A 15,713-nucleotide genomic window follows, 5' to 3' on the forward strand; every position below is an offset into this window, starting at 1 on the left:
GTCATTTCTCAACTTGTGTTCCGTGCCATGTCATGGCTGTTGAGTGTTGATTTACTTCATATTAAGAAACTACTGCACTGAAACATTAATTCATAAATGTATTCCATGTGATTTTGTTTTTTTCTCAGTATAAATAACACGTACCCTGACTGTTCTACTCTTTGAATAAAAACACTTCATTCAAGCGTTAGGGAGTGCAAAGGGTTATGATGGAGGGGTGTTGCAAATCATGAGGACCTGCCAAGTGGTATGATAGCATTGTTGTATACATGTCCTCGGCTAGGCCTCAGCTTCAAAATCAGTCCTTGGTCCTTGGCCTTGGCCTCGGAGGCAAGTCCTTGGTCCGTGGCCTTGGCCTCGGAAAATTTCTCAAGTCCTTGGCCTTGGCCTTGCCTCGGAAAATTTTCCAAGTCCTTGGCCTTGGCCTTGGCCTCGGAGTCAAGTCCTTGGCCTTGGCCTCGGGTTGCCGGTCCTTGGACACAACACTGTTTTGCAGACGCAGCATGCAATCATTTTGAGATAACGGCCGCGCTTTTGAACCGATCCGGAGTGTTCAGCAGCGGCAGCCGAACTCGGGAACGACCTCTAAGCGGTGTTGGGTGTGCCTTTGGGCTACGAACAGTTCCCAGTCAACGGCCGGCAACTGGGTCTGCAGGTACTCGGGTCGCTGCGGCTTTAGGAGCCGTTTTGGGACCCAGTTGGAGGTTGCTCAACAGCAACAGCAGCAGCAGTGGCAATGTCGCCATGTCCTCTACTGTCAGATGCAACTCAGACATAAAACAAAGTACAGTAGATGCTAATCTATTCTTTTAGTCCCCCCCCCCCCCCCAAAAAAAAAGTATCAATAATAGAATAGATATAGAATTGAATCATTTAAAAGAATCGATAATGGAATTTGAAGCATAAAAAACTTTATCAATTCCCATCCGTATACTACGACTACTTTCTTCTACTTTGTGTTGTGATGAACAGCCCCCAAAGTCCCTTTTAGGGTTTAGTAAATGTAAATTATATGCCAATTTTGCTATCCTGAGCTCCAGCTTGTGAGTGTTCAAGTAAAAATGTTATGTTGTCATATTACTGCAAGTGTTCCAATCTGGCAGGAATCTATTTAGCAAGCAGCTTAATTCCACCGAGGCCACTTGTTCCAGACAGCCATGATTAGACACTCTTGTGGCACCAGGCTGCACTGAGCAGATTGAGCGAGGCAGAAAAATACAGCAAGGTCCGGAATGAACCTTCATATTTCCTGAAAAAAAAAGATTCCAACACAGTATATAAAACATGACAGACAACAACAGGCTGAACAGGCAGGTGTAATCATATGGAAAAACAATCAGGCAACCAATTTATTCTGGAATTAGTATGAATGAAGAAAAATCCAAATAAATCACAGACTTGAAAGATTTTTTTTTGTTTTCTGGGGGAAAAATATGATTAAAAATGACTCAAGATGATTGTGACAAGCAATAGATTTCTCTACCCTGAATATTTACAAAGGTCACTCCACCTTATCTTGATAACAGTGGAGCCTTGTGTAACCTCATCAAAGCTCAGATTGTAAGTGGCAAATGCATAATAACATAATACAAGCTTAACAGACCATACTTGTTTTGTTTGAATCCTTTCTGGAGTTTTTAATGCTCTCTGTCATCTTCTGTTCTTGTGTATCTACAACCGGTGGCAGAGGAGGGCCTCTCCTCCGGGTCGCACACCTGCTGCTCACATAATCAAGCCAACTATTGCACAGGTGTCAAACTCCGGTCCTGGAGGGCCGCTGTCCTGCATGTTTTCCAAGTCTCCCTGTTGCAACACACCTGATTCAAATGATCAGATCATCAGCAAGCTCTGCGGAAGCCTGATATTGAACCTATTCATTTGAATCAGGTGTGTTGCAACAGGGAAACTTGGAAAACATGAAGGACAGCAGCCCTCCAGGACCCGAGTTTGACTCCTATGATTAAGGAGTTCTTTGTCTTCATGTCTCTGTCGGAAAATTCGCCTTGCTCACAGGTCTGCTTCCAGGACACAAATTCTTCTAGACCTCACAAGCGTTCATGTTCTCCATTTTCTGATTCCGCCTAGTTGTCTTTGCTTACCTTGGAAAGTTATTTTGTTGTTGTTATTATTCATCACGGGTTTGGTGTTGTACTTTTTTCTGGATTTTTCTTACATATTTTCTCACAAGTTTTTTTCCTGTTTATATTTTGTTTCTTGCCCTTGCCAGTGTTTTTGGTTCACTCATTATTCTGGTGTTGTACCAGCAACTTTTGTTTGATTACTTTGTTGGTCTTGTGACCTGATTTTTTCTCTAATAAATATTTTTGTTCATTCTTTCCAAATTCACGTTTCTGGAGTCCAATTCTATTCTGTCCAGAACTTCCAGAAGTGTGATATCCTCATGCTTGTATGGGTTTTACTACTGTACTCCAACTTTTTCCCACATTCCAAAATCATGCATTTTAAGTATATTGATAACTCTAAATTGTCCTTGATCTTAAATGAGAGTACATGACTGTTTGTCTATATGTGCCTTGTGGTTGAATGACGACCAACTCAAGGTGTACACTGCCTCTCACCCATAAGCAACAGCTAACCATGACCAGTGGTTTTAGTGGAAAAAAAAAAGTGACAGAATTCACCTTACTTGACTGTTGCCAAGTCAATGATGTGGTTGGTAACAGTATATAATTAACTAACTAAATAAACAACAGATTAAAGATAGTTAATAAATAAACACATCTTGGCTGGCAACCAGTTCAGGGTGTCCCCTGCCGACTGCCTGAAGATGGCTGGGATAGGCTCCAGCACACACCGCGACCCTTGTGAGGATAAAGCGGAACAGAAAATGGATGGATGGATGGATATATAAATGTATACTGTATATATATATATATATATGTATATATATATATATATATAGATAGATAGATAGATAGATAGATAGATAGATAGATAGATATAATTTTTTGTTGTTGTTGTTTTTTTGTTTTATTATTAACAAAAAAACTATTACAGAATTCCCTATTACAGAATGTATTGTATAATAATTGTAAAAAATAAAGCTGACGACTTCCTTCCCGGATTTCACCTGTCACGGGTTCCTTTTGGAACATAACTCCCATGATACGAGGGTTCACTGTACTTTCTAATGACATTGCTTTTAGGCCACACACAGTAAATGAAGTGCAAATGAGGGTTCGAAATGCCATGTGCCCTCTAGGCTTTCGTGAAATCTACAGTATATCCACTGAATTCATGTAAAATGAAAGGTTTATGCATCAGATTAACTGTCAATGACAAACACAGGGCGGATGCGCTATAGATCTCGTTTGTTTTTATTAGTTTTGTAAACACTAAATATCGTTTCAGTCAGTGAGCCTTTTTTTCAACACCTGTTTCTATTTTATTTTATTTGCGAGATTTTATTTTCAATGTTAATTTATGTTTCTTCCTTTGTGTTGCCTCTTAGACACATTGCACATATTTGTACAGTACATCAGACAATGATTGCATCTGGCGGCGATCCAATTTTGGTGTGTAAATAATGTACAGTGAGAGAAAACAGTGCAAGGATAAATCCACTCTATATACAATAAATGGCAACATCGATATATTGCCCCACCTCAAGCACTACCACAAAAAAATATTAGAAGAGTAAAACTGTTGAACTGTTTGCTCTGTTTTCCGCCCTTCTTGCAGGGCCCCTCCCTCCAATCACATTTCTATTTCATTTCTTACAGGAAATTAAACTCAGAAACACAATTCATGGTGAAAACAATTGCTGGTCAAAAGAAAAACAATTGATGCAGCAAAAAAATATGTCACAAAGATGGAATCAGTCCGCTGACCAGCTCTCCATACCAGATGGTCAACCGGGTGACTACTTGTGAGGCAGCTCAACACAGCCCACTGCTTGAATCTTTCCCAAAGCAGATGGTCAAGGTGACTTACAAGCACACACCTGGTGTAACTGAACTCATTCGGACAATAACAACTAGAACATAAACGAAAATGTTATGGAACATCAACATAAGAAGATGTAACTGTTTCAACTCAATTTCATTCATTTTATGTGATATTTATAGCGAGTCATGTACGACTTATTCCGATGGAAGAAATTTCGTCTGTGCTGTATGTTACACATACAGTACATTTGACAATAAGGTTTATCCAATCCAATCCAATCCAAATGGAAAAACCACAGTTGAAGTCTGGTTAAATGTTCACAATTCGGAAATGTTACTTGGAGCACTTATTTTCCTTTGACAACTTTTTTATTATACTTAAACCGAATAAAACTAATTATGAAATGATTAATTTTTTACTCCAGCAGGATTAGACACGGGAATATGCCAACCCAGTGATCCCAAATGAAACTCCATCCTGATTCATCCTATGATGTGTGATATGGAGGGGGTTTTTTTTCATTCCATTTGCTCATTTGGTTTCATTCTAATTGGATTACAAGGCTGCATGCTACCATGAATAGTGATTACCTCTGTGTGTAATCATTTGCAAACCGGTTCAGGGTGTCCCCCGCCTACTGCCCGAAGATGGCTGGGATAGGCTCCAGCACCCCCCGCGACCCTAGTGAGGATTAAGCGGTTCGGAAAATGGATGGATGGATGAATTTACTTGGGGAAAACAATGATCCACATTTTCACCCAAGTTACAGACCAACACGACAACTGAATCTGAATCTGTTCTCAATTTGAAGCAATGTCCTGTTTTTCAAGAACAAAGGGATTGAAATTGAATAAATGGTAATTTCTGGAACAGCATGAAATACTGTAATTTACGGATTAAAGAGCTGATTATAAGCCGCCCACACTACATTTTTAAAGGAAAGAAATATACAAGCCACATCTGTCTATAAGTTGCAGGTGCCCAAGGTGTAACATGAGATATTTGCAAAGAAAGACGGTACACAGAAATGGGTTTCAATGTTTAATAACATACCTTAACTTTTCTTTCCAAATAGTGCCTGTAAAGCAGCAGCACGGTGGCAGTAAAACAACACTCACACGGCTGTTTTCTTTTTAAAAAAAGGCACTGTTCCCTGTCAAGTAATGCTTTGTTTTAAAATGAAAAAATCCTCGCTTGCCGAAACACTGGGTCAACCATTCCTTCATTTGGCTTTCTACCATCCACGCTTTCGTGTCAGCTTTCACGACAATATCTTTCGGGGGGTGTTTCTTTTGGTATATGTAACCAGGTGAACAATATTATGACTGTTGTAGTGAATGCTGCCTCATTTCACAAATGGAGCACTGTCACTTTAAAAGGAGCGTTGGATAATCTCATGAGAAATCTTGTGAGACTTAGACCACAAAGTGAAGTGAGATAAAGGCTGAGCTGTGCTTATTCAGACCTGATGGATCTGCAATCGGCATTGTAACACGGCTGATATTAAGAGTAAAATATTGTCATTTGGGAGTTTGAACGGTGTCACGCGGTGTGTTAGGTGCACACCGTGAAGCAGGGGAAATTAGTTGTTTTCCACGTGTTTCGGGCACATACAACATTCCGGCAAGTGCTCACAAGCCACTACTGTTGTCTATTTTTATATACTTTTCTATTTGTTAATCCGATATGACATATCTCAGTCTTTTATTTTATTAATGCTGTACATTTTCTATGTTCAGTCGTGAATGAAGCCTTCATAAAAATTATTTTGTGTTTAGTTAAATCTGTCATAGACCCAGCCACACAGGTTTCGGTTTGCAGTCCAGCTCAAAACGCAGATGAAATGCACCCTCTCATGCCCGGTTGTTTTCACTGTGACACATGACAGCGTCTCATTGTTACCTTTTCTGCTGGAGCGCTCCCTGGCGGATGTTGGAAAAATCTTTCAATAGATCATTAAATAATCCGCATGGGTTGTAAGTAGCAGTTTATAGTCTGGAAATTACAGTTACAGTGTTCCCTCACTTATCGCGGTTAATGGGGACCGGGACCGTGCCACGATTAATGAAAAACCGCGATGGAGCGTTGGCTCCGCCCCCTAGAAATTTTCATGTATGTGGGTACCAGCATGTTTAAAATATGTAAACAGTATTTATACTTTACATCCTTGAGAAAAAGATTACAGCTGTACCAGCCATCTCGTTACCTCTGTGTCCCGCGTCCTAGACGCATCATTTTCCCGCGGGACGCACAGTTCCAAATAATGTGCGTTTTTGGGATGCAAGGAAATTTCTCCGTCAAAACAACAACAACAACAAAACCTACAGCAGGCCTGAGGATTTCACGGTAACGATCGTTACCGGGAGCGTGTCGTTTCCGTGGCGTCGTTTGACTGTACCGAAAAATCCTTTCACCATAAAAGCCACCGCAGACGAGTTGACTGTACGCGATCAAGTCTCTCCTGTGTAATCAACGTGATCTCACTGTGTCTGTATGGGTGTTTGTGGTGTGGTGTGTGAGTGTGTTTCTTCAAATTTACTTTCCTTTTGTTTTGAGTGTTTGGGGGGGATGGGGCAGACAGATAACGTTATGTGCGCATGCGGGTTGCTATTTTAGTCCGCAAACGGAGGAATCGCGCGGATGAAAGTTTGAGATGGCGGCGAAAAAAACTCACAAAGGTCTACTAATTACAACATTTAAGAAATGGGAATGCTAGTCAGATTTTTCGTATGAATCGTCCGATGGGCGTATCACTAAACTCACCTGTGACGTATGCACAGAACGTGAGAGTGAGATATGACATGAGGCACGATTACTAGGCAAGTTGGTCATTAGATCTATAGGCTAATCGCTATGAAAATATTATGAAACAATATTGGTTATTGTGAGTGTGTGAGTGGAGGAAGAGTCACCTGGTACCAATTTATAAGAAGGGCGATGTACAGAGTTGTAGCAACTACAGGGGGATAAAGTTGATGAGCCATACGATGAAGGTTTGGGAAAGAGTAGTTGAAGCCAGGTTGAGACAGGAAGTGGAGATTTGTGAACAGCAGTATGGTTTCATGCCGAGGAAGAGCACCACAGATGCAATATTTGCCCTGAGGATGCTGATGGAGAAGTACGGGGAAGGTAGGAAGGAGCTGCACTGTGTATTTGTAGATTTAGAGAAGGCTTATGACAGGGTGCCAAGAGAGGAATTGTGGTTCTGTATGAGGAAGTCAAGGGTTGCAGAAAAGTACGTTAGATTGGTTCAGGACATGTATGAGAATAGTACAACAGTGGTGAGGTGTGCAGTTGGAAGGACAGAAGACTTCAAAGTGGAGGCAGGACTGCATCAAGGATCGGCCCTGAGCCCCTTCTTGTTTGCGATGGTGATGGATAGATTGACAGATGAGGTCAGACAGGAGTCGCCTTGGACTATGATGTTTACAGATGATATTGTGATCTGTAGTGAGAGTAGGCAGCAGCTACAAGAAAACCTAGAAAGGTGGAGGTTTGCACTAGAGAGAAGAGGAATGAAGGTCAGTCGTAGTAAGACAGATTACATGTGCATAAATGAAAGGGAGACCAGTGGAACGGTGAGGTTACAGGGAGCAGAGGTGGCGAAGGTACAGGAATTTAAGTACCTAGGATCAACAGTGCAGAGCAGCGGAGACTGTGGAAGAGAAGTGAAGAATAGAATGCCGGCAGGATGGAACAGCTGGAGAAAAGTGTCAGGAGTGATTTGTGATAGAAGGGTGTCAGCTAAGGTGAAGGGAAAAGTTTACAGAACAGTTGTGAGACCAGCCATGATGTACGGTCTAGAGACACTAGCAATTGGCAAAAGACAGTAGGCAGAGTTAGAGGTGGCTGAGTTAAAGATGCTGAGATTCTCCTTAGGAGTGACAAGGATGGACGGGATCAGAAATGAGGTCATTAGAGGGACAACTCAGACAGGAAAGTTTGAAGAAAAAGTTAGAGAGGCCAGACTGAGATGGTTTGGACATGTACAGAGGAGGGACAGTGGATACATTGGTAGGAGAATGTTAGAGATGGAGCTACCAGGTAGGAGACAGAGAGGAAGGCCAAAGAGGAGATTCATGGATGCCGTGAGGGAAGATTGGAAGGTCGTTGGAATCAGAGTAGAGGATGCAGAGAACAGGGAAAGATGGAAATTAATGACTTGCTGTGGCAACCCCTGAAAAGGGACAAGCCGAAAGGAGAAGAAGATTGGTTATTATATAATTTACTGGTTGTAGCATGGTAACTTTAGGAATAAAACATTCGTCACAAGGTGTAGTAATGCTAATGTTAACTGTTGGTAGAAATAATGATGACGTGTGTTTGATTCTTTCGTCAAATTGACAGTAGATTACACATGCATCGTTTTGGGAAGAGGATGTCTTCTTCATCTTTGCAGTGTGAGATTGGAAAAAATACTCACATTTTGTGGTATGCTGTATTCATGATGCCATATGTGTACACCATATTTGAATAAACCTGTAGTACACAGCTGCTGATGTAATGTTCATTGTTCATGGATAGTTTTCAAACATTTACCCTTGAAACATTATTCTTTTGAGTTTCAGAATTCTTGATTATGAATATCAGTCAAAATAGAAAAATGGGTTCCCATGATGAATGTTTACGGAACCCAGAATGAGTAATCCGACGGAACCGAAAAACGGTTACCGTGAATTTCCAAAATCCTCAGGCCTACGACTGAATTATTTAAAATTTTGCAGCATTTTTTTGTAACTGTATGTATATGTTGCTGTTTGTGTTATTATCATATGCAATTGAATAAGTAGACCATTTCAGAATTTGACATTTGGGACTCTCTAAATGCATAATGGGACTCATACTTTTCTGATCAGCGAGTCCCTGGGACTCGCTGGGGGTAAATGTAAAATTATCACTGCTGTATGCGTATTTACTTGAAATCTTTCATTATAAAACCTTATACAGTAATTAACATTCATCAGCATTGCCTTCTGAGAGAGACAAAGAGACTTGTGTTACTCTCACTTACGACACTCTGACAGTGTAGCCGCCGTTGGCCTCGAGCTAGCTGCTGGCCAGCTATCCCCCGCGCAGCCAATGCTTTGGATTGGATTGGATACAACTTTATTGTCAAATGTGCTGTATACATACAGCACAAATGAAATTTCTTCCCTCTCAACATAAAACAAGAGTGTTTATGATAAGACAATTCATCGGTATTGGAGGAGACGGAGAGACGTGCTGTGTTTTTCGGACAAGCCCAATCACCCACTCTCTGGGCGGGGCATCTTACCAAACAGCTCAAGGGATAAATCCACTCGTGCTGTCATTGGTTGATATTGGTGCCAGGAACCAATCATGCGTACAGCCATGTACAAAACCTCTGAGATATTCAGCATTTTTTTCTGAGTACTTTGGAAAAAAAAAACGTGATGTAATGAAGCCGCGATAAATGAAGCACAATATAGCAAGGGATCACTGAACTTACTTTGCATGGACATCATGTCCCTCCACTTGGACTTCTGCTTTCACTGACCTCTGACCTGCAAGTAAAAACATAAATCATGATTGGACTCAATAATAAAGTATTTTTTGCAATGTACAGTATGTGTTAATTTATTCACTGCCAGTCATTTTCAAAGCAGAATTTACCATATTGCCACCCATTTTAAAGCATTATGACCGAGTTGTGTTTTGTAACAATACAAACATCGAACCAACAAAATGAGAGAGTAGAATATCTTTTCCCATCAGGAGAAATGTTTGTTTCTACATCTTTTCCTTCTTTAGTAATCATCAGTATCAGGTGTGCTGTAGCCTATCCAAGCTGTTTTAGGGCAGGGGACACCCTGAACTGGTTGCCAGCCAATTGCAGGGCACACATCTACATACAACCATCTGCGCTCACACGAGGGACAAGTTCGAGTGTTCACTCAGCTGACCATGTATGTTTTTGAACTGTGGGAGGAAACCCACGCAGGCACGGGGAGAACATTCAAATTCCACATAGGAAGGCCGGAGCCGGAATCGAACCCTGCACCTCTGTACTGTGAGACGGACGTGCTAACCAGTCTAACAACCATGCCGCAATGAGGCTTTCTACGGGTGCATATTTGTGAGGAAATTGCTTCATTGGATCCTGGACCTATCACTCCCTGCCATCTATCCATCCACCCATTTTCTAATCCGTTTATCCTCACAAGGGTCACGGGCGTGCTGGAGCCTATGCCAGCTGTCTTTGGTCAGTAGGCGGGGGACACCCTGAACTGGTTCACAGCCAATCGCAGATCAACCTTCCTGATACCACAATTGCTGTTCCAAACGTCTTCCTGGGTGATGCATCATTCCCCTTCCTCCACAACCTAATCCAAAATTTTCCTTGTGTGTTATTCATTTGAGTGAGCTAATTTCTTTTTTTTCTTTTTTTTAAATAAAAATGTAATCGCCCTGAACTGCATTGCAGGCAAAAATCTTGATGAATTTACAACTATCACCACTCAAGCGGCAGGAGATTGATAGAAAACACCGCTGGCATCCTGGCAGCGCGATGACGAGTCCTTAGACGACAAATTTAATTCCAATCTGATGAGGCTGTTAAAGTCGTGAAGGCCTGTGTTGCTCTTCACAATTCCCTCTGCAGCACAGATGCTGCCAACACCTACAACATACATTACATCCCACCCAGGTTTTCTGATTCTTTCACATCTGCACCTGCCTCTGTCTATGGAAGATGGAGGACAGTAGTCGAGGGACAGCAGCTTCTTGGACACCGGACAGCTCAGCAGAGGGTGACCAACTCGGTCTGCAGTCTTGGCAAGACAGAACTTCACATCATTCTTTATGTCACCACAAGTTCTTGTCCCTCAGCAGTACTGTGTGCTTCGAAAAGGGATTTTGGACTGAAGGCTAATATAAATACAGCAATACAGTGTTTTGACAGATTGTAATGGATGTTTGTCATGATGAACTTTGGGATTGAGTTTGTATTATAAATGACATTAAAAATAGGTATACGTACATAATTTACATCTATCTATGCATATCATATTTCAAAACGACAAATCTAACATCTGGTGAGCTGATGACGGACCTCTGGGAAGAAATATCCCGTAAAATACTGGATACATCCAAAAACATACTGGGCAACCTGAGAAAACGTCACAGAGACTGGTTCGACGAGAACAGAGAAGATATACGCTTACTCCTGGATCAGAAAAACGAAGCACAAGCCCGAGTATTGAGATGTCCCACAGTCGCTAATAGAGAAACACTGTCGCAGATCAAGAGCACTTTACAGAGGGAACTGAGAGTAATGCAGAATGACTGGTGGGAAAGCCTGGCAAGAGAAACTCAGGGATATGCAGACACCGGAAACCAACAGCAATTTTACTTTGCACTTAAAGCTGCGTACGGACCTAAAAAGGGAGCGCAATACCCTGTCAGGAGTGCAAATGGTGAGATCTTGTACATGGAGAAATCTGAGATACTGCAGAGATGGGCTGAGCACTACAGTAACCTCCTTAACCAAACTGCACCTGTGGACTGGGAAATTGTGAGGGAGCTTCCTCAGTTACCCATCATGAACACTCTTGATGAGGAACCAACATATATCGAAGTGAAAAGAGCTGTGGACTCCCTCAAACTCAACAGGGCTGCCGGACCAGACGGGTTGCCCGCTGATTTGCTGCGTCTTGGAGGAGATGCTGTGGTTGGTATTATGCATTTCATTGTAAGAGCCAGGCGGCCCGGTAGTCCAGTGGTTAGCACGTCGGCTTCACAGTGCAGAGGTACCGGGTTCGATTCCAGCTCCGGCCTCCCTGTGTGGAGTTTGCATGTTCTCCCCGGGCCTGCGGGGGTTTTCTCCGGGTGCTCCGGTTTCCTCCCACATTCCAAAAACATGCATGTCAGGCTGATTGGACGCTCTAAATTGTCCCTAGGTGTGAGTGTGGGCGTGGATGGTTGTTCGTCTCTGTGTGCCCTGCGATTGGCTGGCAACTGATTCAGGGTGTCCCCCGCCTACTGCCCGGAGATGGCTGGGATAGGCTCCAGCACCCCCCGCGACCCTAGTGAGGATCAAGCGGTTCGGAAAATGGATGGATGGATTGTAAGAGCCATCTGGAGGGAAAGAAAAATGCCTCAGCAATGGAAGGATGCAGACATGGTTAACATATACAAAAAGAAGGGAGACCGTTCGGTCTGTGACAATAGTAGGGGGATCTCCCTCCTGGCATCCGGCGGAAAAGTGCTTGCTAGAGTTCTTCTGCTCAGGCTCGTTGATAATATATCTGAAGATGTGCTTCCAGAGAGTCAGTGTGGATTTAGGAAGGACTGTGGCACTGTTGACATGATCTTTGTGGCTCGCCAACTGCAGGAAAAATGCATAGAGCAGCATCGAGGTCTTGCCATGGTGTTCATCGACCTGGCAAAGGCCTTTGATACTGTGAATAGGCCCCTCCTGTGGGAGGTTTTACAAAAGTTTGGGTGCCCACCTACGTTTTTGACAGTGGTGAAGGAGCTCCACGAAGGTGCTATGGCTCGTGTCCTTGGATCTGGAGAGAAATCTGACCCTTTCCCAGTTTGCTCTGGTGTTCGACAGGGATGTGTCATTGCACCGGTTGTGTTTAACTTATTCCTCGCAGCCATACTAACAGTGGCCCGGCGAAACATTGGCCCGGAGGACAGAATCACTATGAACTACAGACTGGACGGCAATTTATTCAATTTGCGACGCCTGAAGGCTCGAACTAAAATATCACAAGACTCCATGGTGGAATTGCTGTATGCGGATGATGCAGCTATTGTTGGGGCCAACACCATAAATCTACAGAACAATCTCTCTGCCATAGAGGAAGCTTATACCAGAGCTGGCCTAACAATAAATGTCAACAAGACTGAAGCGATGTACAGTGGCCAGGAGGGTGACGATGCTCCCACCTTCCTTGTACGAAATGAACCACTGAAAAACGTACCGAGTTTCGTATACCTCGGCTCAGTGTTGAACACTACTGGTGATATAACTGGAGATGTTCATCGCCGGATTGGATTGGCCTCATCTGCATTTGGCGGGCTGTCGCAGAGGGTCTTTCTCAACAAGAACTTGAGAATCAAAACCAAGGTTGCAGTCTATAAGGCCATCTGTCTCTCAATTCTACTTTACGCATCGGAAACCTGGGTTCTGTACAGAAAGCATCTGAAGCTGTTGGAGAGATTTCACATACAATGTCTACAGCGCATCCTTGGGCTGAAATGGTGGGATAAGGTGACCCATATTGAAATACGCAGGCGTGCCGGTGTCGAGCCCATGGAGACTATGCTGGTGAGGAGGCAGCTGCGATGGGCGGGACATGTGAGAAGAATGCCGGAGAATAGACTTCCTCGACGTATGTTTTATGGTGAACTGGCCGGAGGCGGACGCAGGGCGGGGGGACAGAAGAAGAGATACAAGAATCTGCTGGCTGCCAACATGAGGGCCTGTAACATGGAGCCTCAACATTTTGAAGCACTTGAAGATAACAGGGATAATTGGAGGGATGCATGCGAGATGGGGGCAATCAATCATGCCAATCATGTGAGATTTGAGGTTGCAGCAAGAAGACGCCGAGAGCGCCGACACCGAGTGAGGACCCCGCCATCTGGACAGAGACGAATTAGACTTCGATGCGATGTCTGTGGCAGGACATGCGCGTCAAGAATTGGCCTCTACAGCCACCGCCGTACCCACCTGTGATTACTTCCTGAAGGAGGAAGTGATGTCATCGTCGGCAACGACGGACAGCATTAAGCAGTAAGCAAGCATTTCAAAACCACAGCCGTGCCTATATTCTGCAGTGTGAGTTTTTTCTTGACAAACTGCTGCATATACTTGGGCAGCTGGAGCCAAAAGCTTCTGCTTCTCCATTTTGTAGGCTTCTACCAAGAGCATGAGCATAGTGACGCTGCAAAATCCACAGTCATTCTAAAATCTCATCTGAGTCAAGGCTGGGACAAAAAACTCGTGTTTAAATGTGGCCATGTGTGTGATGATAGTCTTTCAAGGGTCTTTTTCAAATCTTTTCGAGGTCTTCAGATGTATGGGTAGGATTAGATGCTAAATGGTAATAAACAAGCTTTGCTCTGTATATTTGAACATAATTAATTCCAGAACTGGTATGCGATAACATTGATTCAGAGTTCATTTACCGTCAAGTGCAAAATAGTTTATTACGTACTCATAGCAATATAACAAAATGTCCAGGTGCAGCTGCGCATGAACCCCATGCTGGAGCACAGTGTGGCGCTCTCACACCAGTCAAACAATCAGGACTTGACTGCTTGTGTTATCGTGTACACCAGTTGAAATACTGTTTCTCGGCCTCAAAAGTTTCAGACACAAATGAAATGCAAATCTTTAGTTCGATATTGATTTTTGAAGAGCTCAATCAATCTTACTCCAAACACAATAAATACTTTGACTGCCAACATTTATTTAAAAAGGGCAGGCCAGATAAAGTCAAGAATATTATAACAAATATGAAACAACAACTCATGAGTAACAATTCCAGGAATCTATTCTGTGCATTGTTTTATGGGATTAAGCAATCTGGATTATTATTACATGTCATAAATTCTGATTGTGGAATGGACACCCAATTTGCAGGTTGAAGAGGCCAGCTGGGGAGACAAAACTATCCATTTGACTCATTAGATCTCTTTGTCAGCGTCATGTGTGCCTGTGATAACCTACAAAGGATAGAAATTCACCCGGGATGCGTATCTTTAAGTCAGTGGTGAGAGTATGACGCTTAAAAGACACGATGGGTCAAAGGGCAGTTGAGACACGACGTTGAGACACATCTCCTCGTATCATTATTTTCCACATCTCCGCATGCCAACACTTTTCTGTCATCATCAGTTTACGTAACAAAGATTCAAAATGTTGATGCAAATAATTGAGAGCTGTGGCACTTCATCACTACCAGAAGAATCAGACAATTCAAAAGCAGTCCTAAATTTCCTGCAACACAACAGAAAAGAATACCAATGGACAACTTTTTTTTTTGTCATGATTCGGTTTGGGGACCAACAGGTGGCACTGTAGGGCTCCCCCGGCAGCTGCACACCTGTTGGTCATAGGTAATTAGGGCTTTAAAAGGACTCCCAGCCCGAACACTCAGTGTCTGGTCATTGTTTGCTCTTGCTGCTGTCATGTTTGCTGTTGCTTTTTGCTGCTGTCATGTTTGTTTGTTTCAGTCATGTTTTGGTCATGTTTTTGTTATTGAGAGTTTTTAGTTTCTGCCATGGTTTTTGTTTGTTACTTTGGATTCGTTTTGTTTTCATGACTTTGTTTTGGATTTAGTTTTCTGTGTTTTATCAATACACTTCTTCAAATACACCCTGCTCCTCCCTCCTGTCTGCTTTTTGGGGTCCACCACCACCTTGCTACGTGACAGAATGACCCGACCACCTGGACCCCGCAGGTACTAAGGACTGGTCCCTATTCCACCATGTGCCTGACGGAGCGCGTCTGCGGCCGACACCCCTTTCCCTATCAGGCAGCGCTGGTGATGCGGCTGTCCTGTTTTCGTCTCGTCAAGCCGCATCTACGGTGGGTCGAGCCCCGTCCGCGTCCACGTTGAGCCGAGGCTCGTCACGTGTCTGTTGGAGCTGAGTCACATTCACGTCGACGACGAGCCGTGCCACGCCCACGTCAGGCCGAGCCCCTGTTCACGTCCGGCTGTTCCATGTCCCCCGTTACGTCGAGCTCCGTCCACGTCAGGCCACGCCCAGCCAAAGGATTGCTGTCGCTTTTGTTCCTGTTCCCTGGCGAGGTGAAGGTCACCGTC

The 15,713-nt window shown here is 43.4% G+C and overlaps 1 protein-coding gene across 2 annotated transcripts in view; it reads right to left on the reverse strand.

Annotated features, from left to right (window-relative positions):
* Positions 1–15,713, reverse strand: part of LOC147193285 (junction plakoglobin a-like) — a 159,184-nt gene that overhangs the window by 62,760 nt on the left and 80,711 nt on the right. For both annotated transcript variants that reach the window (XM_086133564.1, XM_086133563.1), the window contains exon 2: positions 9,380–9,434. In XM_086133564.1, coding sequence (XP_085989690.1) covers positions 9,380–9,395 — 16 coding nt within the window. In that variant the 5' untranslated portion in view covers positions 9,396–9,434. The remainder of the gene's footprint in view (positions 1–9,379; positions 9,435–15,713) is intronic.

The sequence above is a fragment of the Hippocampus guttulatus genome, chromosome 16 (genome assembly GCF_054856545.1).
Source record: "Hippocampus guttulatus isolate MCC_2025c chromosome 16, RoL_Hgut_1.0, whole genome shotgun sequence".
NCBI lineage: Eukaryota > Metazoa > Chordata > Actinopteri > Syngnathiformes > Syngnathidae > Hippocampus > Hippocampus guttulatus.